The sequence below is a fragment of the Antechinus flavipes genome, chromosome 6 (assembly GCF_016432865.1).
Source record: "Antechinus flavipes isolate AdamAnt ecotype Samford, QLD, Australia chromosome 6, AdamAnt_v2, whole genome shotgun sequence".
In the NCBI taxonomy this organism is placed as follows: Eukaryota; Metazoa; Chordata; class Mammalia; order Dasyuromorphia; family Dasyuridae; genus Antechinus; species Antechinus flavipes.
Window position 1 is genome coordinate 256,560,849 of NC_067403.1, and position 24,596 is coordinate 256,585,444.

Consider the following 24,596-nt stretch of genomic DNA (forward strand, 5'->3'; position numbering starts at 1 on the left):
ACAATGATATTTCATAGCATTCATATACCACAATTTATTCAGCCATTCTCCAGCTGATGGGCATCCATTCTATTTCCAGCATGTCTTAATAATAAAACGATTGCACGTGAAACTGCAAGTCTATTGTATACAACTTGCTCTTCCTTTTAAATATATAATACAATTTTACTGTAAATTTCTTCTTTCTTCTCTCCTCCTCCCCTCCCTCTCCACGGCTACCATCAGGCACAAATACGTATGTATGTGTAAAACCATTCTATCCATGCTGACATTTATCGGTTCTTTCTCTCAGTTCAGAGCGTCTTCCTGCATATGTCCTCTGTAGTTAATTTGGGTGTTTACAAGGATGGAACACAGGGGCAGTCGCACGGTGTAGTGGATAGAACACCGGCTCTGGAGTCAGGAGGGCCTCGTTCAAATCCAGCCTCAGATACTAAATACTCATGAGCCATGTGACCCTGGCCAATCACTGAACCCCATTGCTTTGCAAAAGAAAAAAAAAATAATCGAATACAATGATTAAAAAATGAAACAGTCTCTGACTTCAGGGCTTAGGTTCTTTCAGGGGAGACCTACATATGTAAATATATATGGACTGTGTACAAAATAAACCCTGAATTATTGAGGGTGGAGAGGAAACCGGCAGCGAGGGGCATCCAGAAGGAATTCAAGGAGAGGGTGGAGCTTGTGTTGAGTCTTGAAAGTAAGAGATTCTAAAAACAAAAAACAGAAAGTAAGGGATTCTAAGAGGTGGAGAGGAAGAGAGAGGGTATTCCAGGCAGGGGGACCAGGCAGAGACCCAGACCCGAGACAGAGTATGGCATAAGGACCAGCGTCCACTTTAGCTGCACTTTAATGTGGGAGGGAGAGCAATGTCCAGGATTACAGGGTCTGGGGCCAGATTGTAAAGGAAGAATTTATTTTCTATTTTATCCTAGAGGCAATAGGAAGCCACTTAAGAGTGTAGAATGGAGGAATCCCATTATAGGATCTGTGGGGAAGGAAGATCTCTTTGGCAGCTTACTGGAAGATGCACTGGGATGAGGAGAGACGAGTCAGGGAGACTAAGTAAGAATCTAAGGGATGGATGGCCAGGTAGCCCGGTGGTTAGAGAACTCAGGAAGATCTGAGTTCAAATATGACCTTAGCTATATAACACTTATTAGCTGTGTGACCCTGGGGAAGTTATTTAACAAAGAAAGAAAGGAAGGAAAACAGTAAAGAAAGAGGGAGGGAGGAAGAAATGAAGGCATAAAGAAGGAAGGAGGAAGGAAAAAAGAAAGGAAGGGAAGAAGGAAGGAGGGAGGAAGAGGAAGGAAGGAAGGAAGAAAAAAAAAAAGATTCCATGTTCGGTTCTGCAAACATGTATTGTATCTAGGATATACGGCAACATATCTAACATATATAGGACTGCTTGCCATCTAGGGGAGGGGGAAAATCGGAACAGAAGCGAGTGCAAGGGATAATGTAAAAAAAATTACCCTGGCATGGATTCTGTCAATAAAAAGTTATTAAAAAAAAAAAAAAAGAAAAAGAAAAAAAAGATTCCAGGAGAGAGGTGTTAATGGCCTAAACTAAGACGATAGTAGCTGTGTGGGTAGCAAGAAACAGCCACGGGTGAGAGAGGTGATGAGAGAAACGTTAAGATTTGGCAGCAGATTGGATCTGTGAGGTGAGGAGAGGGAGAGCGGAAGGTAAAGATAGGATTCAAACCGAGGAGAGAGAAAGGAAGCCGAGCCTTCCACAGAAATCGCTATTGCTCTTCCGTAATTCTCGACCCTCCGGACCACAAGCCCCAGAGTAGAACGTGTGAAACCAGGGTAGGTTTGAGGGGACAATTTGAGATCCTTATGAGGACATCCAGTTGTCAATGGCCGGTAGACAGTTGGTGATGCAGCCCTGAGACTCAGGGGGGCGGATTCAGGAATCACCCGTAGAAACATAATTACAAGTGGAAACTGCTGAGGTCATCAAGAAGAGAACTAAGGGACAAAGAGGCAGCTTAGTGGTGGGAAGACTAGTCCCAGACACTTCCTAGCAAGTCGCTTCACCCTGTTTTGCCTCAGTTTCCCCCTTCTCAGTAAAACGGAGCTGGAGAAGGAAGTGGTAAATCGCTGTGTCCTTGCGAGGAAATCTCCATGGGGTCGGGAAGAGGCAGCCCCCCTAAACGCTATCTCCATCCCCCCGACTTCCGAAGCCCTGCTGGGAAGCCCTATCTCACAGCCATCCCTCGCTGCAGTCCGTGCTAGTGGTGCTGGGCACTCAATCCCAGGAGAGGGACCAAAGGGCTCAGTCTGGGAAGACTCGGTTCCCCTTGGGCCGCGATGGTGGAAAGGGAGGCGGAAGATGCTGCGCAGCCCACTGTTAAGGGCCAGGCCCTGACCCTCCTCGGGCAGCTATTTCAAGCGGGAATGGCTAGGAAAGGATGGTGGCTGGGATCAGGTGCGAAGATCCTGGGAAGTGGGTTTATCCAGACGGGGAGGGCCGCCTTGTGTCATTCTGCTTTGGGTCCCGGAGTCTTCCGCCCCCTGAACCACCGCCAGCCCCTCGGGGTAGGAGAGTCCAGAATAAGGGGGGTGGGAAGGGGCGCCCCAAGGGGGAGTGCTTTCCCCAGGTGCTCCTGGTCTCTGCCTAATAAGGGCCTGCTGATTGACTGGGGCTGAACCCAAAGAGTTCTAGGCCCGGAAGCGGCGGAAAAGGGATCCTCAAGAAGAGAAAAGGGTGGAAACGTCCTTCCAAGTCACGGGAAAGGGAGGCAAGTGCGGCCCGGGCTGGGCTGGGGGCAGGGGAGGGAGGGAGGCCCCTGGTCGCTTGGGGCGCAAACGGGAGGGGACGGCTTCCGAACCCACCCCCAAAGCCCCGCTCCGTCGGAGAAGGGCCTGGAATTGCAGCCGAGGCCGAGCAAGATCATGGGCTGCGTGGCCCCGCCTGAGCCGCCGCGCGCAAACACCCGGACCCGCGGGGAGCCCGGGAAGCCGGGGCCCCAGCAGTGACGCTGCAGCGCCCGGAGCATCCCCAGAGGGGAGGCGAGAGCGGCTCCTGATAGAGGCGGCGCCGGGAGGCAGCGGGAGCGCTGGGCTGCGTCCCTGCCCTGGCTCCGGGCCGTGACCGCGCCGCTGCCGCCTGCCGAGAGCCCGCAGGGTCGGGAGCTGCGGCCAGAGCGGGCGCGACCCCGCCCCGGCTCGCTCGGGCTCGCTGCTCAACCTCGGGCTAGCTTCCGGGCCAGCGGCGGCCTGTTGTGGGACCAGGAGAGAGGTAGGGGGGTGGGGGCCATATGAGGAAATGGGGAGAGGGGGGCTTCGGGGGTAGAGGGGAGATTGGGGGGTGGGACGGGAGGATGGAGGAGGGGAGGGACGGAGCAAAGGATGGGATGGAGGTGTGTAGAAGGATGGGGGCGGGAAGGAAGGAGGGATGGGGGCGTTTGAGGAGTGCAAATATGGCACACCCATTAGCAGTCCCGCTCTTGTTTCCCAGCAAATCCCACCCTTGCATTAAGCGGGGGGGGGGGGCGCCCCCTCCTCTCCCCTTCCCCCTCGCCCTCCATCTTCTTCCTTCTGCTCTCCCACCCCGCGCCGGTCTTCCCCTTTAAGACCGCGGGGAAGGGGCAGCCCCCCTCGCACCCTCCCTTCCCCTTTAAGACTAGCGGCGGTGACCGCGCAGGCGCAGGGGTGGGCGCGGGGGCTGCCGGGAGAGGCGGCGATGGAGGCTGCGCGGGCCGCGGGGGGCAGCTGAGGCCGAGGAGGCCGGGCCGGGGCTGGGCCGGAGCTGGGGCCGGGCCGGGGCGCGCAGGTGAGTGGAGGCGGGGCAGGGCGGCGTTCGGGAGATGGGCAAGCGGATCGGGGGCTCCCTCCTCCACCTCGAGGAGCCCCGCACGGAACGGAGGCTCCCACCCGGCCCTGGGCGCTCTCGGGGACCTGCAGTGACTGTCACGGGGTATTCGCGGGGGGGGGGGGGGTCCCAGGAATTAGGAAGCTCCCGTCTATCCTCGGGGTACTCCAGAAGAGAGCGGGAGCTTCCCTCTATTAGGGGCTGCCTCCAGGAGTTGGGGGAGCTCTTCGCTATCTCGGACTCTCCCCAGGGAGAGGGAGAGCCCGAGCCCCCCTTTCTATCACAGGATGCCCAGGGGAAGGGGAAACTCCTCTCTATCCCCGAGTGCTCCTGGGGGAAGGAGAGTTCCCTTCCATCGTGGGGTACCTTCCGAGGGAAGGGGGATGGGGGGCTAGGCCAGGAAGAACTCTCCAGAGACTCTACTTGTTGTGTGCAGAAGAGGGAAGAACCGGGGCTTCGGGGTGGAGATGCCCCTTTAAGAAGGATCTGCATCTCCTCCGATGGGCAAGGTAGCTCGGCTGTCCCTAGTGCCCAGCTGGCCTGAGGACAGCCCCCCGTGCTCCCCTAAATAATCGGGGATTTCTCTGGGGGCTTCCTGCCCCCTCCCCCTGTCCAGAGTCCCCCCTCCCCGGGGCAGCCGGAGACCAGGGCCCGCTCCCCACTGCAATGCGTCTGGGAGGGAGAGCTGCTGCCGGAGACGCCCCCTGGAGGCCACTGGCAGGAAGCGGTGGCGGAGCTCCGGCAGGACCCCCACGGCCCCCCAGAGGCTGCCGAACCTCAGCTCCCGCCCTTCCCCCACAGGGGCCTCTTCCCAAATCTGAGCCCTCCAGCCATGGCCACCCTGGTGATGTCCCGGGAGGAGAAGCTGAGCCAGGATGAGATCGTGCTGGGTACCAAGGCCGTCATCCAGGGGCTGGAGACCCTCAGGGGCGAGCACCGGGCCCTCCTGGCCTCTCTGCTGGAGAACGTGGCCGGCCGGGAGGCAGGCGAAGCTGAGCCTGGAACCCAGGAACGCTCCGGGCTCCTGCGCAGATCCCTGGAGGCCATCGAGCTGGGCCTTGGGGAGGCTCAGGTACCCCGGGGCCTGAGGTGGGAGGGGGGGCAGTGAGACCCGGGCAGGGGCTGCCGGGGAGGGGCCCGAAGCGCCCCCTTCAGCCTCCTCTCTTGGCCGAGGGGCCGTAGGTGATCCTGGCACTGTCGGGCCACCTCGGGGCCGTGGAGTCGGAGAAGCAGAAGCTGCGGGCTCAGGTGCGGCGCTTGGTGCAGGAGAACCAGTGGCTTCGGGAGGAGCTGGCTGGCACCCAGCAGAAGCTGCAGCGCAGCGAGCAGGCCGTGGTCCAGCTGGAGGAGGAGAAGCAGCACCTGCTCTTTATGAGCCAGATCCGCAAGCTGGACGAGGACCCTTCTCCCAGTGTGAGCCCCTGGGGTCCAGACCCCCCCCCCCCGGCCAAACCAGCAGCTGCCCTTCCCGCGTCCCTGCGGCCCGGGGCTCCTGGCCGGCCTCCCTCTAGAGGGGCCTCCATTTGCCTTTTAGGCTCCGGCCATTTCTTTTCTATTTGTGACTTTTTTTCCTTCCCATTTTCTGCTTCCCTCCCTCAGGAAGAGAAGGGGGATGTTTCCAAGGATTCTCTGGATGACCTGTTCCCTAATGAAGATGAACAGAATCCAGGTAGGAGTGGGGGGAGGAGACGGGTCTCTGCCAGAAGGTCACAGTCCACGAGGGGACCGCAGGGGTGGAGGTGGGGGTGGGGCGCTGGCGGTGATCGCACTGCCTCAGGACCCAGAAGAATGCAGATAATGAGCCTCCCAAGATGCCCGAGTGTGCACGTTGCTTACTTTGGTGTAGCCACTGGACGCCCCCTCTGACCTCCTGCCTTCCTCCAGCTCAGGGCCCCGGGGGTGGAGACGCAGCCGCCCAGCACGGAGGCTACGAGATCCCGGCCCGGCTCCGGACCTTGCACAACCTGGTGATTCAGTACGCTTCCCAGGGGCGCTACGAGGTAGCGGTTCCCCTGTGTAAGCAGGCCCTGGAGGACCTGGAAAAGACCTCCGGACACGATCACCCTGATGTGGCCACCATGCTGAACATCTTGGCTCTTGTGTACCGGTAAGGGAGTACCTGCACCGTGGGGCAAGTCGAGGGGAAGGGGCCACCAGGTCGGGGAATGGATAGGGTGCTGGGCCTGGAGTCAGGAAAACCAGACTTCAAATCTGGCCCTCTAGCTGTGATCCTGGGCAGGGAGGGCAAGTCATTTCACCCTGTTTGCCTCAGTTTCCCCATTTGTAAAATGATCTGGAGAAGGAAATAGCAAACTGCTGCTAACCCTTTACTCAGAAAACCCAAATGGGGCTAAGGAGAGTTGGACAAGAAGCAAACGACCGAATAGGAAGCAGGCCTGGGCTCTATGTAAAGTCAGCTCTCCGTAGGCCTAACACTACCCCAGTGTACCCCCCTCCAAGGAAACCCACCCTGGTGCCTGTGAGTCAGCCATTAGTCCTTTGTTCCCCCTGAAGCTCCTTGAGAAAGGGAACCTGTGTGTCCCCAAAGCCCCAGACCGGGTCCCGCTCTCAAGCTGGAGGGAGCCTCATTTTCCCGATGGCGAGCACGAAGCCAACTTAGGAAGCCCAGCTGCAGCCTGGGGGCCCTGGGTCGGGTGTCCCTTCCCCTGCCTCCCACATGATCTCTCTGTCCCCACAGGGATCAGAACAAATATAAAGAAGCGGCCCATCTGCTCAACGATGCTCTGGCCATCCGGGAGAAGACCCTGGGGAAGGACCATCCGGCTGTGAGTGAGACCTGGCTTCCCTGGGAGGGAGGGCTGAGGATGGGGAGAGGGCCCTGCCCACACGGGGCTGGGTCGCCTCTGGGTCTTTGCAGCTTCTTCCTTTGCCCTGGTCCCAGGTGGCGGCCACCTTGAACAATCTGGCGGTTCTGTACGGCAAGAGGGGCAAGTACAAGGAAGCAGAGCCCTTGTGTAAACGGGCCCTGGAGATCCGAGAAAAGGTAGAGCCCCTCAGGTCCCCTGGGGCAGTGGGAGGAGCAAGGCGGCCAGGTGGGTGGCCGCCAGGTCAGAGATGGGGGGCCTGGAGGAATTAGATGGGAGCCCAAGTGAAGGAGGTCTCGACCTTTTCCTAGGTGCTAGGCAAATTCCACCCGGACGTGGCCAAGCAGCTGAATAACCTGGCCCTGCTCTGTCAGAACCAGGGCAAGGCCGAAGAGGTGGAGTACTACTACCGGCGGGCTCTGGAGATCTATGAAGCCCGGCTGGGCCCCGACGACCCCAACGTGGCCAAGACCAAGAATAACTTGGTACCTAATCCTTGGAGGTTTGAGAGCAGCTGGGCTGGGCTCCTGGGGCTGGCTGAGCTTGGCTGGGCTGGGCCAGGCTCCTGGGGCTGGGCTGGGCTGGGCTCCTGGACTAGGCTAGGCTTGGCTAGGCTGGGCCAGGATCCTGGAGCTGGATTAGGCTGGGCTGGGCTCCTGGGCTGGGCTGAGCTGGGTCAGGATCCTGGGGCTGGGCTGGGCTGGGCTGGGCTGGGCTCCTGGACTAGGCTAGGCTTGGCTGGGCTGGGCTGGGCTGGGCTGGGCTCCTGGACTAGGCTAGGCTTGGCTGAGCTGGGCTCCTGGGCTGGGCTGGGCTGGGTCAGGATCCTGGGGCTGGGCTGGGCTGGGCTGGGCTGGGCTCCTGGACTAGGCTAGGCTTGGCTGGGCTGGGCCAGGATCCTGGAGCTGGATTAGGCTGGGCTGGGCTCCTGGGCTGGGCTGGGTCAGGATCCTGGGGCAGGGCTAGGCTGGGCGTGGCTAGACTGGGTTCCTAGGCTGAGCTTCTGGACTAGATTGGGCTGGACCGGGCTAAGCTGGGCCAGCCCCTCACACTCTCCCCCGGCTCCCCTTCTTCAGGCCTCCTGCTATCTGAAGCAGGGGAAATACCAAGATGCAGAAACCCTGTATAAGGAGATCCTGACTCGTGCCCACGAGAAGGAGTTTGGCTCAGTCAATGGTACGTCCTTCCCCGAACCCCCATCAGCCCTTGGGAAAGCACCGGGCCTTTGGGGTCGGCCTTGGGCTCTAGAGCCCCGTGACAGCCCCTCCTTTCTGTTTGTCCCAGGAGAAAACAAGCCCATCTGGATGCATGCTGAAGAACGGGAGGAGAGCAAGGTATGGGGAGGCACAGAGCCAGGGCTCCCCGCTTTCACTGGGGGCTGGGGCTCCCTCCCCAAGGGTTGACCTTTCTCCCCTTCAGGATAAGCGTCGGGACAGCACCCCCTACGGAGAATACGGCAGCTGGTACAAGGCTTGTAAAGTGGACAGGTGAGAAGGGGGCTGACCTCCGGGCCTGGGAGGGGAGGGGAGGAGGTGACGAGGGCCCCCATTTCATGGCTGCCTCATCCTCCAGCCCCACGGTGAACACTACGCTGCGGAGTCTTGGGGCCCTCTACCGCCGGCAAGGGAAGATGGAGGCAGCTCACACCCTGGAGGACTGTGCCAGCCGCAGTCGGAAGCAGGTTGGGGCAGGGTCTAGGCGGTCGGGTGGGAGGGAGCAGCGACTTCTCAGCTTCACCTCCTGTCTCCTGCTGCTGCCAGGGCCTGGATGCTGCGAGCCAGACCAAGGTGGTGGAGCTGCTGAAAGATGGCAGTGGACGAGGGGATCGCCGCAGTGGCCGCGAGGGAGCTGGAGGCAGCGCGGGGTCTCGGGCTGAGCTGGAGCCCGAGGATTCAGGGCCCACGGCTGAATGGTCTGGGGTGAGGGGGCTGTTGGGGGTCAGTCAGGATGGAGGGATGGGCGGGGGAGGGGAGCGGGAGGGTGGGCAAGAACGGTTCCCTGGCCCGCAGGACGGGAGTGGTTCTCTCCGAAGAAGTGGCTCCTTCGGGAAACTCCGTGATGCCCTGAGGCGCAGCAGTGAGATGCTCGTGAAGAAATTGCAGGGGGTTGGCCCCCAAGAGCCTCCAAACCCCCGGTGAGAGCCACCCCCACCCCCTGTCCCCTCCTTACTGGAACTCATTCCCACGAGCTTTAAATTCTCTCAGCTTCCCCCGGGCCCACCCCTAGAAAATGTCAGCTCCCCCTCTCCTCCTGCAGGATGAAGCGAGCCAGTTCCCTCAACTTCCTCCACAAGAGCACAGAAGAGCCCACCCAGGTAAGGAGACCCAGTGTTGGGCCTCCTTGCACTCTGGGCCCCTTTGGGAATAGAACATGAGCTTCCTGGGGCAGAGGGGACCAGCGGTTGCGGTCTGGCCTCCCTGAGCACAGGCGAGGGTGCTTTGGCAGCAGGAGACCCCCAGTAACCCGGGTGGGCTCGGATCTTGCCTGTCCAGGCCAGAGGCCGCCCAGCGCCTTCTCTGCGGGACCCCGGCCAGGCCAGGTCCAGATCCCTGGGGCCTCGTGGCTGCGCGGTTCGGGCCCCCTCCCAGCCCCCCCCTAACCCTCCCTGTGTTTGCCCACAGTCCAGCAACACCAACCTGTCCGACAGCCGCATGCTCAGTTCCAGTTCTCTTGACCTCTCTCGACGGAGCTCTCTCATTGGCTAATGGGGAGGGGTGGGAGGGTGGACCTAAGGTCCGACCGCTCAGCCCGCCCCCTACCCGTCTCCTGGGCCTTCCTTGGCTGCTTGTCCTGTCCCACAGGGGCAGGGGGCGCAGGGGGATTCCCAAGCATCAGCCCCCCTTCCCTGAAGGCTGTTTCTCGCAGGCCCCCCATCTTTTTTTGTTCAATCTCAGGGTAACCTCTCCCCCTGTCATTTCAGGCTTAGCAGCTCCAGGCTTATTCCCCCGCCCCCGCACAGTCTAGCACTGTTAGTCACACAGCCTAGAAGTGTCCTCTTGGTGACAGAGTGCAGAGAGGAGCCAGGATCCCCCCCTGTATTTATTTCCCTCTTCTCAGCGGAAGCCAGGAAAGTGAACCGCCTCCTCAGGGCCTGACCCACCTTCCCAAAGCAGTCCCGGCGGGGCCCCCCAGCCCCCCAAGGCAGAACAACACTAAGCAGCTCCCTCGTCCCTCCCCTAGGCCTCTGCTTCTGTATATAGAGAACTAAGTTATTGGCCGCTGCCTCCCCGAGCCCTGTCCATGGTACCGCCTTCAGCCCTCCCCGCTCCCAGTGCCGGGCGCCCCCAGGCCTTAAGCCTTTGCAGACAAGGCCTCGGACCCACAGAACCGCAGAGCTTGTACATCCTTCCCGGAGGATGGGAGCCCGCCTTCTCCCCCCCACAGTGTCACTAGCGTAGGACCGAGGCACCCGGTCCCCCCTCAGCACTTTCTCATCCAGGATAGCTGACAACGGTTTCCATGGCCCCCTCTTCTTTCCTTCCGGGTGTGGGGCCTGGGCCTTAACCCCGCTCCCTTTGAGCCACATTCCAGGGACTTCCTAACCCTTCTCTGCTGCCCCCCGCCCCCCCACCAGGTACGGCCCGTTGAGCCATCCCTCCTCCCGCACCTGCCACTTCTGAAGCTTCCGGTTCCCCCCTCAGACTCCGAGGGCGGGGCTGCACTCCCTTCCCTGTAGCTGGGAGGGGGCCAGGGTGGGGTGGGCCTGGGAACCCATTTGCTTTGTTCAAATGTTGCTGTAGAAATAAAGACGGTTTGAATCCAAATGAGCCAAGTCTCGGTGGAAGGGGGGGTGGGGGAGGGGGGGCTCTGAGGTGCCCGGAGTCTGGGGGGGAGGGGGTGCTCAAGCTCTGGGGGTAGGAGCTAGAGGAAACCCGGGCTCGGGAGCCAGCGGGCGGGCTGAAGGCTGAGGGAGAAGGTCGGGTCCAAGGCCGCCCCCATTTTTACAGAGGAAACCCGGTCAGAAGTGATAGGTGACAAGGGCCCCGGCTGAGAGGGGGGAGAGCGGGTGCTGTGTGGACCTCGGCTACAGGGGTGATGATCGCCCCAAATTGGCCGTGGACTCCCTCCACGGGAGAAGCCCTTCCGAGCGGCGAACGGAAAGGAAAGCTACAAAGCCGAGAAAGTGAAGGCCAGAAAGGAGCTGCGCGTGCGTCGGGGTGTCCGGCGCCTGCGCAATCGAAGCGAGGCTGAAGTCAAGCGAGAACTACGACTTCCAAGAGGCGACGCGGTAGGACGAGAAGGGAGGGTCTGCGCCTGCGCCTGCGCGTGGGGCGGAGTCACGGGGCGGAGCCGCCGCCATCTTGGAGCGGGAGGCGGAGCGAAGCAGACAGGGAGGGAGCGACCGACCGGGGCCGCTGCCGCCGCCATGAACCCCGAGTAGTGAGTGACCCTCGCCCGGGCCCCGGGCTCCTCCTCGGACCGGGGAGGCTTCGGGCCCCGTGTCCGCGACTTGTCCCCTTCCCCACATCGGACCCCCACCCAGAGACCCCGCTGTCCTTCTCCCTGACATCCGGGTTCCTGCCCTCGGTGACCCCCCCCACACATCCGGGTCTTATGGGAGGGGGTGCCTGGCCAGGACCCCTGCTCCCCACTCCGCCTGGGAAGGCTGCGCTCCCCCTACTCTCCCTGTCCCCGTCCTCTTCCCCTCCCCCCTTCCTATCCCTTCCCCGTCCCCCTCCCTCTCTACCCCAGCTCACTTCGGGGGGAGCGTTGTGGTGGTCTGGAATCTTCTAGATTTAGGTCAGAATTTCCCCCAGTACACGTGCGCAGATTTGTCATTTCTGGGAACAGCCTCCCAGGGTTGACCCCCCCACAACAGCCCCTCAGCCCCCTCCGTGTGAACTGGGGCCCCCCTCCAAAAGTGCAAATGGGGTTAACACGTCATCTCCCCAAGTTGCGCTTTCCAGTAATGGGGGGCACAGACCTCCCCCCTCCAGGTGTCTGCACAGTGTCAATCAGCCCCTCCCCGGGGACGTCCCTCCCCAGGTGGCCCCCAACCCGCCTCTGGGGGGCAGGATCTCTGCACAAGCCCAGGAGTCCCCTGTTATGTTGTGGTTTAATGCTTAAGAAGTAAACCAAACCTGTGAGCAGCTAACTTCTGTAAGCACTTATTAAACGCCTGCTGTGTTCCAGGCATACAGCAGACAAAAATGAACTACTTCCTCCCTCAGCCACTGCAGAGTTCACTGGTTAGAGCCGTGTCCATAAGTAAATACCAAGCAGATCCCGAGTCCCGGGCCCTGGAGTCCCCGCAGGGCCTGCCTCGCTCTCCCCCCTCTGGTCCATCCTCCATTCAGCCACTAATGGGAGCCCCCTAAAGCCCCGGCCCCACCCTCGCTTCTCGTGGCTTCCAAGGGCATCGGGGGCCTCATCTTCACCCTTCTGACATTCACCTTCTGGATGCAGCTTCCCCCACGCCCCCTCCCCCCCACTCTCCCTCCGGGCTCTAGTCCTGTCTCTGACCCCGGCCCTGACTTCCTTCAGGCCCCTGAGCCTCGTCCTCTCCACACTTTGTCGGTTTTGGCGTTTGCAGGCGCCCCCCGCCCCCCCATGACCGCGGGCTCCGGGGCAGGAACCCAGTGGTTGTGGTGGGGGTTGGCCCAGTGCTTGGAACACAGTAGGTACTTAATAAGTGCAGCAGTGGTGAGGAAGGAGTCCCCTCCAGGCCGGGGGAAGGGCCTTTGCAAAGGCCAGTCTGAGATGGGTCCAGAGGCGGGTGGGAGCCACCACTGCTCCATGGGGACGACGAGCGTGGGGAGCTCGAGAGCCAGGCCAGGAGGGGGGGGGGGCGCACGTCAGTCTGGGGGGGCTGTAGGGACGGGTAGGGACAGAGGGGCGGGTCCTGTAGTGAGGAGGGAGGGGGAGGCTTTGAATGCCAAACGAGAAGACCCGGAGGCTTTGGCGGTTGGAGGCCGGACTGTGGTGGGCAGAAGCTCGCAGCGGAGAGAATAAAGGCTGCTGCTGTGGCCTAGGTGTGAAGTGAGAGGGCTCCGGGAGGCAGGTGCCAGGGCACGGGGGCACAGCTAAGTGGGCACGGAGCCCTGGGCCCACCAGGAGGATCCCAGAGAAGGGGGAGGAGCAGGACACAGGTGACCAATTGTCAGAGGCCTGCAGAAAGCTCAGGGCCCGAGCGGCGTTAGCCCGGGAGAGCGAGGGGGGCGGGTGCCCTGGTCCCCAGAAGCCTCCCGCCCCCCCCTCTACTTTGCTGCCCGGAAGCGCCTTCGGCTCCTGAGGCTGCGAGCAGGAATCCCGGGGAGGGCTGATGGCGGCACCGGAGCTCAGCCCCAGGACGGCCTCTCTGTGCCCCGGATGCCGGGCCCACCTTCCCCGGCCAAGGCCCTTCCTGGCTCTCTGGGGCCCCAACAGGCGCATCTTGATGTTCGCTGCCCTCAAGTAGCATCGAGCCGCTCCCTCCCTCGTTTAAACGTTTCCCAGCGTTCTGGGAAAGGGCCCCAGGAGTCCGGGAGGAGCCTCCGGGGTCGGCAAAGCCCGTTTCTGGTTGTCTGACTTTGCCTTTTATTTTTTGCCTCAGAAGTAGGTTTAAGAGTCAGTCTGTCCCAGCTCCCCCGTGGAGACCGCCCGTGACCCCCTCCCCCCGCGTGTCCGCCAGCTTCCCACGCTCCTTGCGGCATTCGTCGGTTTCTCATCTTTGTCCCTCGCAGGTGGCCTCGGGCCAGGGGGGGCTCGGCCTCTTAATGCTGGAAAGTGGGGAGGGGGCGCACCCACTGTGGGGGGGGTCTCCCTGACCCCCGAGCCTTAGTTTGCTTCTCTCTAAGTGGGAGCAGCCCCAGGGAGTCCCCTGGCATGTGATGGTTGCTGGGATCAGATGCCCTTCTCACCCCCCTGGCAGCCTCCTGCCTCTGCCCCGGCCACCCTTGTAGTCTTTCCCCTCGCTCCCCGGGCCTTCGCAGAGACCTTTGCCCGCAGAGCCGGGAAGCCCGGTCCTGCCCGCAGCTCTGCCGCCCCTGCCCTGTTAAACGTGGCCAGCGAGGCCGGCCTGGGGCTGGAGGGGCCGGGACGCGTGAAGCCCGGATACCGGCCTTCGCTGGCACAGCAGGAAGGGGGAGGCGCCGTCCCCGCCCCGACTCCTGCAGCCTCCCCTTCCCAGCCCGGACGGGGCCGCGTGGGGGGCCCGACCTCTCCTCCGGAGCCCGTTCCCGGTTCTTTCCCGGCTCGTCCGCACTTTCCCACATCTCCACCTTCTTGCTCTTCCTCCAGTGATTACCTGTTTAAGCTGCTCTTGATCGGCGACTCAGGTGTAGGGAAGTCCTGCCTGCTCCTGCGCTTTGCGGTGAGTCTCCCGCCCACCCCCGGGCCTGTTTGCCACCTTGAGTTCGGGGTCTGGTCTGCGTGAGGGCCGCCCACCGCCCTTCTGAGCTACCAGGACTGAGGACACGAGGGGCCTTATGAGGGGGGGGGGTGGAGGCTCCGGGGGAGGGGATCAGGAGGCCGGGACCCGCCGTAGTTGGGCACTAGGCCCTCGGCCGGGCCCCGGTTCCTCAGAGGCCGCGCTCTCTGACGTCCTCAGGATGACACGTACACTGAGAGCTACATCAGCACCATCGGGGTGGACTTCAAGATCCGGACCATTGAGCTGGACGGCAAAACCATCAAGCTGCAGATTGTGAGTGCGCGCTCCCCCCTGCTCCCCCCTCCCCTCCCCCGTGGGTCCCGGAGCTCCCGGCCAGGGCCCTGACCCTCCGTCTCCCGCCCTGCCCTTTGTCTCTTGCCCCAGTGGGACACAGCGGGTCAGGAGCGCTTCCGGACCATCACGTCCAGCTACTACCGGGGGGCCCACGGCATCATCGTGGTGTACGACGTCACCGACCAGGTAACTCGGCCGGTCCCGGGGTGGGGGGTGGGACATTTTCCTGGAATGAAGGCCCACGGGCACACGGAGACACACGTGTACACACATGCACGTACAGCCCCCTCCCCACGAGGCTTTGATTCACTCTTGTGGCAGAGGCTGCCACGTCCTGTGCCCGAAAGCTCGAGGCCCCGCCCTGCGGTCCCTGTGGATGTCGGAGCTCCTCCCTCAGGCCCCGGGGGGTCCCAGGAGGCACCGCCCGCCGCCTTCAGCTCCTCTCCCCCTCCCAGGGCTGGGGCCCCTCCCCTCAGGCTTCTCACGGCGCCCTCTCCTCTAGGAATCCTACGCCAACGTCAAGCAGTGGCTGGAGGAGATCAACAGATACGCCAGCGAGAATGTCAACAAGCTGCTGGTGGGCAACAAAAGTGACCTCACCACCAAGAAGGTGGTGGACAACCCCACTGCCAAGGTGAGGCTCGGTGCCGGGGGTGGGGGGGCAGATTCCCTCGGGCACCTCCGACCACCCTCCCCCCTTCCCCTCAGGAGTTCGCTGACTCCCTGGGCATCCCCTTTCTGGAGACCAGTGCCAAGAACGCCACCAACGTGGAGCAGGCCTTCATGACCATGGCCGCCGAGATCAAGAAGCGCATGGGCCCCGGGGCGGCCTCGGGGGGCGAGCGGCCCAACCTCAAGATCGACAGCACCCCGGTGAAGCCGGCCAGTGGAGGCTGCTGCTAGGGGGCGCAGCCGGGGCCCAGGGCGGGAGCACACCTCTTTTCAGATGATGCCCCGGAGGCCGGAGGCCCCGCCTCCCCCCATCCCCACTGAGGGGCATTTGATTCTGTGGCTTGGGGGCCCACCCCCACCCGACCTCCCTCCCACAGCCCTCGTTCCATCTTTGCTGCGGGCAGGGCCAGGGGCAGGGGCAGCTGAGCGAGCCTCCAGGCCTTGCTCTGGGCACTGCTGCTTTCCTAGTCCTTGGAGAGCCCTTCCCTGCCCCCGGCCTCCCCCCAGCTTTCCTGGGGAGGATCTGCCTTGTTCCCAGCTCGCTCCCCCTGCTTTCCCTCAGAGCTGCAGTGAGTCCTGGGTAGCCCGTCTCCCATTCCCGAGCCCCCCGCACCCCTTGGCTCTCATTGTCCGAGAGCCAGACCTGAGGCCCAGACTGTGGGGAACGTGGGTCCTGGGCAGGATGGGCCAGACCTCAGGAGGGAACGGCCCTGGGAGCCCCTGCTCCCTTCCCCCTCTTCCTGCACCCCCTCAGCTTCCCCCTCCCTGCCTTGAGCTTGCAGCTCCATCCGTCCATAATGGCTTGGGGGGGAGGGGGGCAGGCTTTGCACAAAGCCAGAGGTGCGGCTGTTTGTGCTGGAGGGGCCTGCAGGCCTCCCTCGCCCCTGGTGTGCTCGCCCCCTCTCCCCTTCTTGGCCTAAGGGGGAGGGGGGGCTGAGGAGGTGGAGGACCCCCTGTGGCTGGCTCCTCCCCCCGCCCCGCCTTACTCGCTCCTGGTTTTTTCCTCCACCCCAGGATAGAGTAAATGGTATTTCTTGCCTTGGCTCCATTACTTGTGTGCCCCCCCCCCCATTTCTTCCTTTGTCATGGCCCCTGGTTCCCAAACAGCTTGAGCGCTTCTCCCAGTGAAGTTCTGGTCCAGGTGATGGCCAGGGTCCATCTCTGCCCCCCTCCCATGCCCCAAGACATTGAGTCCTCCGATCTAGGGACCCATTCACCCCCTCCCCCTGGGCTGCGGTCCCCTGGTCAGTGTGACACCCGCCTGCACGCACAGGGACACGTGTGTTTTTGCTTGGCTCGGACCGTGCAGGGAAGCCCTCCCTCGGAGGTGCCCCCCCCCCCATCCTTCCTTCCTAGTCACATTTCGTCCAGCATTTTGCAAGGAAAAGCCACTTGGGGAAAAGGGACAAGGACAAAAATAAATCAAATCTCCGGTGGCCTCGGGAGAGCCCCCCCACCCCCAGAGGTTTTGCAAGGAAGTTGGCAGCCAGCCAGTGTGGTTTGTGGGCTGCGTCCCCGCGGTGGGGTGGGGGTCGGGGGCCAATGGGTGGCCTGGGCAGAGGGGACCCCGACACCCCGGCCCGGGGAGATGCGAGCTCGACCCACTTCCTGCGTCTGGAGAGATGTCCCGCGGAGCTTCAGACCCCCCCCTTCCTCCCCTAAGTAGGGTTGGCCCAGAAGGGAAGGAAGCTTGGCGATGCCGAAAGATGGCGAGGTCGCGGGAGGCCCTCCCCCACTTCCCTTTCCTACCTGTGCCCGCCCCCGCCCTTGTTGCCCGTCAGGTGGCCAGGCCGTGCCCACACCCTTGGAGCCAACTGCGCGCAGACTCGGGGAGCGGTAGCCATTCAGCCCGGCTCCAAAGCATTGTCCCTCCCTCCCACCCAGACCCACGAGCGAGGTGCCCCCAGCCTCGGTGGCAATCTGCGTGGGCGCGTGTGATCGCATTGTCGGCCCGGGGTGTGTGCGTGTGCGGGGGGAGGCGGGGAGCCGGAGAACTGCAAAAGCTCGGGGTGTCCTTTGTGCTCGGTTTTGGCAGCGCGATGTGGGGCGCCGGGGGTGGGGGAGCTGTCAGTTGCTAGTTGGGGTGTGCGCGCGCGTTTGCGGGGGCGGGCGCAGGCCGGGGGTGCTGGCCCCTTACCACTCGCCCATACCCCCCCTCCCGCCCCGTGGGACCCTCGGGTTCTCTCCCCCGCCCCTTCCCCGGCCGCTCGCTCTGGGGCTGGGGCCCCGCCCGCCTGGAGGCTGGGCCTGCCCCTTGGTGGGGGAGCCCCGCCCTGACTCCGCCCCCCCAGCTTCCCGGGCTGGAGAGGGAGCCGCGGGGCGAGCGCAGGATGAGCGAGAGGGGCAGGAGCATCCGCCAGCGCCAGCGGACGCGCCCCCCGAGCCGCCTGCCCGCCCCGCGCTCCCCGAGCCCCCAGCGGCCGGGCCGGCCGGCTGGCCGGGCGCGTCTCTCTTCGGGGCTCGCCTGGGCGACCCCCTCGGCCATGCCAGGCCAGCGCTGAGCCCTGTGGGGCGGGGTGGCGGCCGGAGCGGGAGCCGGGCCGGGCCGGGGCCCCCCGGCGACGGGGCCACCCGACGGCGTAGGCTGGCGCCCCCCGGCCTGGCGCTGGGCCCCGGGGCCATGGCGTTCACCTTCGCCGCGTTCTGCTACATGCTGACGCTGGTGCTGTGCGCATCCCTCATCTTCTTTGTCATCTGGCACGTAAGGCCGGGGGCCAGGGGACGGAACCTGACGAGGGCCGAGGGGTCTCCGGCCCCGGGCGCCCGCGGGGGCGGGGGCGCGGCACGCCTTGGGGGGGATCTTCCCAGGGTAACGAGGGGAAACTTGCCTACTCTTATTCTCTCCCCCCTTGTCTCTGCTCTTTCTTCTTTCCCCATATACCTGTTCCCCCATTTCAATTCCCCTTTTCCCACCTCCCCCCCTTTTTCTCCCGTCCCCGACACCCCATTGTGGTCCCTTCTGCAGCTAGATGGGAAGCGGGGAGGGGGTTTCGCGTTGCTTTGCACTTGGGGGCTTAATTTCTTCAGTACAGCTCTGCTCTTCCTCCCCCTCTTCCTGGCAGGGCATCTCTCCAAGCCTCCCTCTGTCTGTACCAGGTCTGTCTGTCCCCCCTCCTCCTTTCCTCTCCATTGTGGGTTTTTCCAGCCGAGTGATGGAGCCAGTTGCCATAGCAACTGCATCTGTTTACAAGACCCACATCTACCAGAACCCATTTAACCCCTTCTCTTTCATACCCGCCCCCCCAAAGCGTCTGTGGAGGAAGGGTCTTAAGCGGGACAGACCCCCCATATATTCCCTGACCCCTTTGATCTTCCTGCCTCTCCCTTCCCCCTCCTTCCTCCCTCCCCCCTGCTCATTTCTCTCCTTTCCCGGACTCCATTCTTCCTCTGGCCTGATTCTTCCCAGAACTGTTCAACTCCGCGGCTCGCTGTCCCAGGTCCTTATCAGCTCCAGGGCCTCGGAGTTTGGGGATCATGGGGGAAAGGGGGGGGCCTCGGCTGGGGTCCTTTTTAACCTTCGTCCTATGCTACAGCTCCTGTCCCCTCTTCCCCTCCCCCCAAACCTCCCCCACTTCCCTCTGTGCTCCCCACCCCCAGTGGCTCTCCCCTCCACCCCTAGCCTCCTTTCTGGGGCTTTGTTTGCCATTCTCTCCATCTCCGCCGTTCTCCCAATTTCCGAGCACCCTCCTCCCATTCATTCATTCATTCCGCTCCATTCATTCACTGCACAAATGTTTCCTGGGCACCTGGACTGGGCAGGGGGGGCGGGGGCCGGCGCTCCCACCCCGAGAGACCTCGCATCTCCCCGGCCCGCCCCACCCCCCCTCCCGCCGCTCCGCCATCCTGGCCGCCGCACATCCTCGCTCCCCCATTGGCTCCCGGGCCCTGCTTCCCACAGCCCTGGCCTGGGCCGGCCTTGCCCCACCGCCAGTTGCCACCTCTCTGTTTCCCTCCGTACTTCCTGTCTCCTCTCCCATATGGCCACCGCTCCATCTTTGCCATCTCTCCATCTGTTTCCCCCTCCTCATTTCCTCTTCTCCCCGCACCAGCCTCGGCTCTCTCCCCACCTCCCCCTTTTCTCCCTGCTTTTCTCTCTTCCTCCTTTCTTTCATCTCCTTTTCCTCCTTTTTCTTCCTCTTTTCCTCCCCCCTCCCCGTGGTGTTCCCCCTCCCCCCCACGTCCCTCTCCTCCATCTTCAGGATCTCTGCCACTTGTGCCAGTCTCGCCACCGTGTCCACAGGTCTTTCTCCCCATTCCCGCGGCTCCCTCTCAGCCGCCTTGTATTTCTCCATCCCTGTCCCGGTTCCCGACCTCCCTCCCCCCCCCCCCGGGGCTCACTGCTTCCCCTCCTGCCCAGGCTGGGGCTCCTTGCCGCCTCCCCTTCCCTCCCTGTGTCACATCTCAGCCTTCCCCTTCATCTTTGGCTCTTTGTCACTCCCCAAGTGCTGAGTGCGCCCCAGTCCTGTGTCCAGACCCTGCCTGGGGGACATCTGGGGCCGGCTGCCCCTCTTCTTCTTTTTCCCTTCTCCCCATCCCCCTCAGCTCCACTTCTGCCATCTGCAGGCACAGACCCCCTGGCTCAGTCTCCTCCTCTCCTCCCTCCCCCACTCCCTTGCAGCTCAGCTAGGGGAGAGAATAAGCACTTATCTAGCACCTCCTGTGTACCAGGCACTAAGGTGCTTTCCCCAATATCTCATTTGATTTTCCCAGTTCTGTGAGGCTGGCGCAAACATCCCCATTTTTATTGTTGAGGAAACGAAGGCAAATGGAGATTTGGGGGAATTGCCCGGGTGATCTTGAGGCAGGATTTGAACTCAGCTCTCCTTGCCTTCAGGCCCAGCAGCACCCTAGGCTCCATCCAGTGGGCAGAAAGGGGAGACCAGCCCGAGGGAGCCGAGGTGGACAGAGGGCAGAAGACACAGTCTTTAGGGAGAAAAACGTCCAAAAAAGGGCTGGGACTCACAGAATTGTGCAGTTGGGGGGGGGCAGAAAGAATGGGACTGAAACGGGGAGCCCCCGGCAGCTGGCCAAAGGCAGGGCTTTCCAGGAGACTTCCCTTCCTGATCATCTGAGCTGCCAGGGCTCATGGAGCACCCCCCTCAGGTCTCACCCAGCCCCCCCCTCAAGTCTCACCGAGCCCCCCACTCCCTTAGGTCTCACCCAGCCCCCCCCTCAGGTCTCAGCCCCCCCCTCCTCAGGTCTCACCCAGCCCCCCCCTCAGGCTCACCCAGCCCCCCCCTCAGGTCTCACCCAGCCCCCCCCAGGTCTCACCGAGCCCCCCACTCCCTCAGGTCTCACCGAGCCCCCCACTCCCTCAGGTCTCACCCAGCCCCCCCCTCAGGTCTCACTGAGCCCCCCCTCCTCAGATCTCACCCAGCCCCCCCCTCAGGTTTCACTGAGCCCCACCTCCTCAGATCTCACCCAGCCCCCCTCGGAAGCCCCAGGTGACCCATCTTCCAGAGCTCAGCAGCGCCAAGGCTTTCTTACAGGAGGCAGAGCAGCCTCCCTGAGCCAGGGGGCCCAGAGGGGCCGAGGAGGGCGGGAAGGGCCATTGTGCCAGGGCAGAGGAAAGCTGGCCCTGGGGGCGGGAGTTTGCAGGAAGGGCCCTGGGAGGTCGGCCAGCAGCTTCTGGGGCCGGAGCTGGGGGCCGGGCTCCTTCCCGGGGACTCCCCGTTCCTCATGTGCCGCCCCAGACGGGCCAAGGTCACAGCGGAGGACGGAGGCAGAGCGGGGCCCCAGCCCCCCAGCTCCTGCCTGGCCCTCCATCTGGAGCCCTCCCCCCTCCCAGCCCCATACCATGTGTTCGGGGAGGGGGAGGAGGCGGTGTTTGCAGTTGCTAGGCAACCCCAGGGCACCCTGGGCTTTTGACAGGTTCGAGGGGTGAGTGACAGGTGTCGACTGGGGGGTTCGTTTGTTCCTGTGGCACTTGGGGTGCAGCTGGCCTTGTGGTGGGGCGCAGAGGAGATGCTCTCTGCCACCCCCACGCCCCGCCTGGGCCCAATGGCATCCTGGGTTCCAGATGGCACCAAGGAACAGCAAAGGCGAGATGTTCTCTAGCTCAGAGCTCCCCCCCCCCCCACTCCAGACTGCCGCGGGAACACGCAGGGGGGTCTGGGCTTGCTGGGGCCCCTCCCCCACCCTAGGACACAACCCCCCCCCCCAGGTGAATCAGCTAAAGTGGTCCCGGCTTCCGAGGGCACAGAAGGACGAGGCTGCTGGAGGGGCCCCGAGGGGGAAGGGCCCCGGGGGCTAGGGCTCCCTGGCTCCCTCCCAGCCCGGCCTCTGCAGCCCGGGCAAGTCCAGAGGGCGGGGGGAGGAGGCTGCCCCGGTCCCTCCCCCTCCTTTCCCCCACCCCCGCCGGCCTCAGGCTCCTCCCTCGTAAAATGGCCCGTGGGCCCAAAGTGCCCCCTCTCCCATAAGTCAGCGCGGAGGCGGGGAGGCGAGGCTGCGGGGAGCCGCGGGAGAAGCACTCTCAGGGGCCCGGGCGGGGGACCCCCCCGGGCACCCCCAGCCTGACAGGCCTCCACCCCTACCCAGATCATCGCCTTTGACGAGCTGAGGACCGACTTCAAGAACCCCATAGATCAGGGCAACCCTGCCAGGGCAGTAAGTCAATACATGTGCCGTGCCGAGCAGTGTCCGTCAGTCTGTCCGTCTCTGTGTGGGGTCGGGGCGAGGGGAGCCGGGGCCAGGACTACGAGCCCCGAAGGGAAGGGGGGAGGCCGTCCACCGCCCCAGTCGGCCCGCCGCCCTTGGCTCCGGTCCCGAATGGCCGAGCCCCCCAGGCCTCTCGACCACCGCTCTCGCGGGCAGCTCAAACCCCGGCCGTTGCCAGGGAGATCCGGGTGAAATGGCTGTCCTCCATGGCGACGGTTGCCATGGCAACGGCGGCTCCTGCCTCCCTCAGTGGTGACATTACCATGGAAACAAGACTTCAGTCCCCATGGCAGCAGAGAGCTGGGCTCCCCGGCAGAATGGGGGAGGGCTGCTCCAGCTCTCTGGGCCCTGGCGCCCCACCCCCCACTGACTCTCCTTCCTGCATCCCTCCCTCACCTGGCTCCCTCGGTCTGACCCTCCTCTCCTTCCCACAGCGAGAGCGTTTGAAAAACATTGAGCGGATCTGCTGCCTCCTAAGGAAGGTCAGTGGGAGGTCTCGGGGGTCGCAGGACCCCCCTGTCTGTTTGTCTGGCCATCTGCCTGGAGCCCTGGACGGGGATCCGGGCCCGCTTTGCCGCTGCCATTGTGTGTGTGTGTGTGTGTGTGTGTGTGTGTGTGTGTGTATGTGACTGTGGGCAAGACCCCCAGCCTCAGCTCTTGCTCAGCCCGGGCCCAGACGCTTGGACCGGAGGGGCTTGTCCAGGCGGATCCCCGAGTCTCTGGCGCCCCCTTCTCTCCTCCCTCAGCTCCTTATGCCCCAGGAAGGGGGGGCGGGTCGAGATGCCATGCAGTGCAATGCAAATTAGGCATCCCGGTGCAGCCGTTCTCTTCCCAGCAGGCTCAGGGACGCCCCACCCCAGGACCCCTACTCCCTCTCCCAGCCCCAGGAGCACAGAACAGGTGGGTTAACCGGCCCCAGACGCCGGAGCTCAGCGCCCCCCCCCCGGCCTGTCAGGGGAGGGTGGCCCCCCCTACGCGACCCCGGGGGGCGGAGCCTGACCGCACGCCCTGCTCTGGCCCCCTCCAGCTCGTGGTCCCCGAGTATTCCATCCACGGCCTCTTCTGCCTGATGTTCCTGTGCGCCGCGGAGTGGGTGACGCTGGGGCTCAACATCCCCCTCCTCTTCTACCACCTATGGAGGTGATGAGCCTGCGGGCCCGGCCGCGGGTGCTTGTGAGGGGCCCTCCCGACTGGAGGCCCAGGCCCGGGAGGGAGGAGGGCCCCAAGGGCAGATTTCAGTCGCCGCAAGTCCCAGCCAAAGAGAAGAGGGACTGAGCTCCCCAGAATGTCTGGGGGACTAGAAGAGGGACTGGCCGCCGGGCAGGTAGTGAATGTCTGGGAAAGGAGTGGAGCGCTGTTCCCGGTTCGCCCCGGGGAGCGGCGGCGGACTCCCGGCCCACTCCCGGCTCCCCCCGCCCCTCCCCCAGGTACTTCCACCGCCCAGCGGACGGCTCCGAGGTCATGTACGACGCCGTGTCCATCATGAACGCAGACATCCTCAACTACTGTCAGAAGGAGTCCTGGTGCAAACTCGCCTTCTACCTGCTCTCCTTCTTCTATTACCTGTACAGGTGAGCGCCGGGCCGCCGGGAGGGGGGGGGGGGGGTTTGCGAGGGGCGCCGCGGGTTGGCGCTCGCCGGCTGCCCGCCGTCCCAGCGCGCCCCTCTCTCCCACAGTATGGTTTATACGTTGGTGAGTTTCTAAAGGGGGAAGCCGGCCAGGGAATGAACCCCGAGAACGGACCGGACGCCTGTGTACCCCCACCCCCGCGCCCCTTGTGGACAGCGGAGAAGAGCCACTCCCCGCCCCCCGTCTCTCAGAAGCCTAGGCTCTGGGGGGAGGCGAGGGGCGCCGGGGCCTCCTCAGCCCCTGCCCCCCAAATTGCTGCTATGGGATGGCCCGACCCTTCACCTCCACCCCCACCCCCACCCCGTCCTCCCGTGCCGCGCCGGCCTCGCTCCGAGCGGCGCCTCCCGAAGGCAGCCGGCCGCCCCTGGAGACCCAAGCCCCCACTTGGAAAACCTGGCAGTGGGGGGAGGGGCCTTGGGTCCTCATCCGCCCTAGGGATAACCGAGGGACGGAGGACAGGGGTGCTGGCGAGGGCCTGAGCTCGGGGGAGGGGAACTGGGCCCACCCCGCTCCCAAACATCCCTCCGCCCTCGGCCGCCGGCCCAGGGCGTCCCTCGGGGTCCGGGAGGCGGGGCCCCGGGGAGGGGAGGGGCGTGAGCAGGCTCAGCCGGGGGCTCCTCCTCAGCCCCACCTCCCGCTCCCAGTTCTCCCTCTGCCCCCGCCCTCCCCCCCCCCCAGCCTTTTCTCGGCTCGCTCTTCTGTGCCCTCCCCAGCCCCCGCCCCCTCCTCCAGCCCCGAGCCCCCGTTTTCGAAGGCGCTGGAGGCCTGGCCCTTCCCAGCGCCCGGAGGAGTTTATGTGTAACACCCCAGTCTCCCTCGGCCAGCCCTGGCCATTTGTGATTGAATAAACAATTGCAAAGACTTGGGGCCAGGATATGGCCATGTTGGGGGGGGGGGGAAGAGAAGGGGAGGGTATCACTTGCACGCCCCGAAGGCCTAAATATCCCTCTGACTCCCTCCTCTGAGCTGCTGCCCCATCCAAAGGCCACTCGGGAGTCCTGGGGTCCTCACCTCCTGGTGGACATCCGAGAGGGCCTGATCCAACCATCGGAGAGGTGTGCAGTGGGGGGAGTAAAAGGGCAGGAAATGAGGTCTCCTCATGGGGGGCCCTGAGCCAGTGACCTCCCCCTCCCTGCCCTGGTATAGACCAGAGGCCTTTGGAGGCTTCTTGTTCCATAGCCTCGCTTGATAAATGAGTTAACAGGCCAGAAGAAAGGCACTGGCCACCCAAGGTCACTCAGCCCAGGGGCAGAGCCAGAGAGCAGGGCCCCCCCGGGGTCACGGCCCCCCAACCTTTGGCCAGCAAACCAGGCCCAGCAGCCCTCTCAGTCCGGGGGGGG

The 24,596-nt window shown here is 63.7% G+C and overlaps 3 protein-coding genes across 4 annotated transcripts; all 3 read left to right on the forward strand.

The window, feature by feature from the left end:
- The first annotated feature begins 3,174 nt into the window (after window positions 1-3,174).
- On the forward strand, window positions 3,175-10,417 carry KLC2 (kinesin light chain 2). 2 transcript variants are annotated; one of them, XM_051964003.1, is made up of 16 exons: window positions 3,175-3,255; window positions 4,630-4,900; window positions 5,011-5,241; window positions 5,428-5,497; window positions 5,713-5,935; window positions 6,527-6,614; window positions 6,731-6,832; window positions 6,965-7,138; window positions 7,730-7,829; window positions 7,938-7,987; window positions 8,073-8,140; window positions 8,226-8,334; window positions 8,414-8,572; window positions 8,663-8,787; window positions 8,910-8,967; window positions 9,275-10,417. In XM_051964003.1, exons 2-16 carry the CDS (start codon window positions 4,661-4,663, stop codon window positions 9,356-9,358), a joined length of 1,881 nt encoding a protein of 626 aa, XP_051819963.1. In that variant the 5' UTR covers window positions 3,175-3,255; window positions 4,630-4,660; the 3' UTR covers window positions 9,359-10,417. The 2 variants fall into 2 exon arrangements, with proteins under 2 accessions (XP_051819963.1, XP_051819962.1); XM_051964002.1 differs by lacking the exon at window positions 3,175-3,255 and adding an exon at window positions 3,690-3,789.
- A 500-nt stretch (window positions 10,418-10,917) lies between these two features.
- RAB1B (RAB1B, member RAS oncogene family) lies at window positions 10,918-16,448 on the forward strand. Its single transcript, XM_051964008.1, has 6 exons — window positions 10,918-11,033; window positions 13,872-13,944; window positions 14,182-14,277; window positions 14,389-14,484; window positions 14,801-14,932; window positions 15,007-16,448. Exons 1-6 carry the CDS (start codon window positions 11,020-11,022, stop codon window positions 15,199-15,201), a joined length of 606 nt encoding a protein of 201 aa, XP_051819968.1. The 5' UTR covers window positions 10,918-11,019; the 3' UTR covers window positions 15,202-16,448.
- A 1,062-nt stretch (window positions 16,449-17,510) lies between these two features.
- CNIH2 (cornichon family AMPA receptor auxiliary protein 2) lies at window positions 17,511-24,117 on the forward strand. Its single transcript, XM_051964007.1, has 6 exons — window positions 17,511-17,671; window positions 21,508-21,576; window positions 22,062-22,109; window positions 22,655-22,767; window positions 23,055-23,198; window positions 23,304-24,117. Exons 1-6 carry the CDS (start codon window positions 17,591-17,593, stop codon window positions 23,329-23,331), a joined length of 483 nt encoding a protein of 160 aa, XP_051819967.1. The 5' UTR covers window positions 17,511-17,590; the 3' UTR covers window positions 23,332-24,117.
- Window positions 24,118-24,596: the final 479 nt, after the last annotated feature.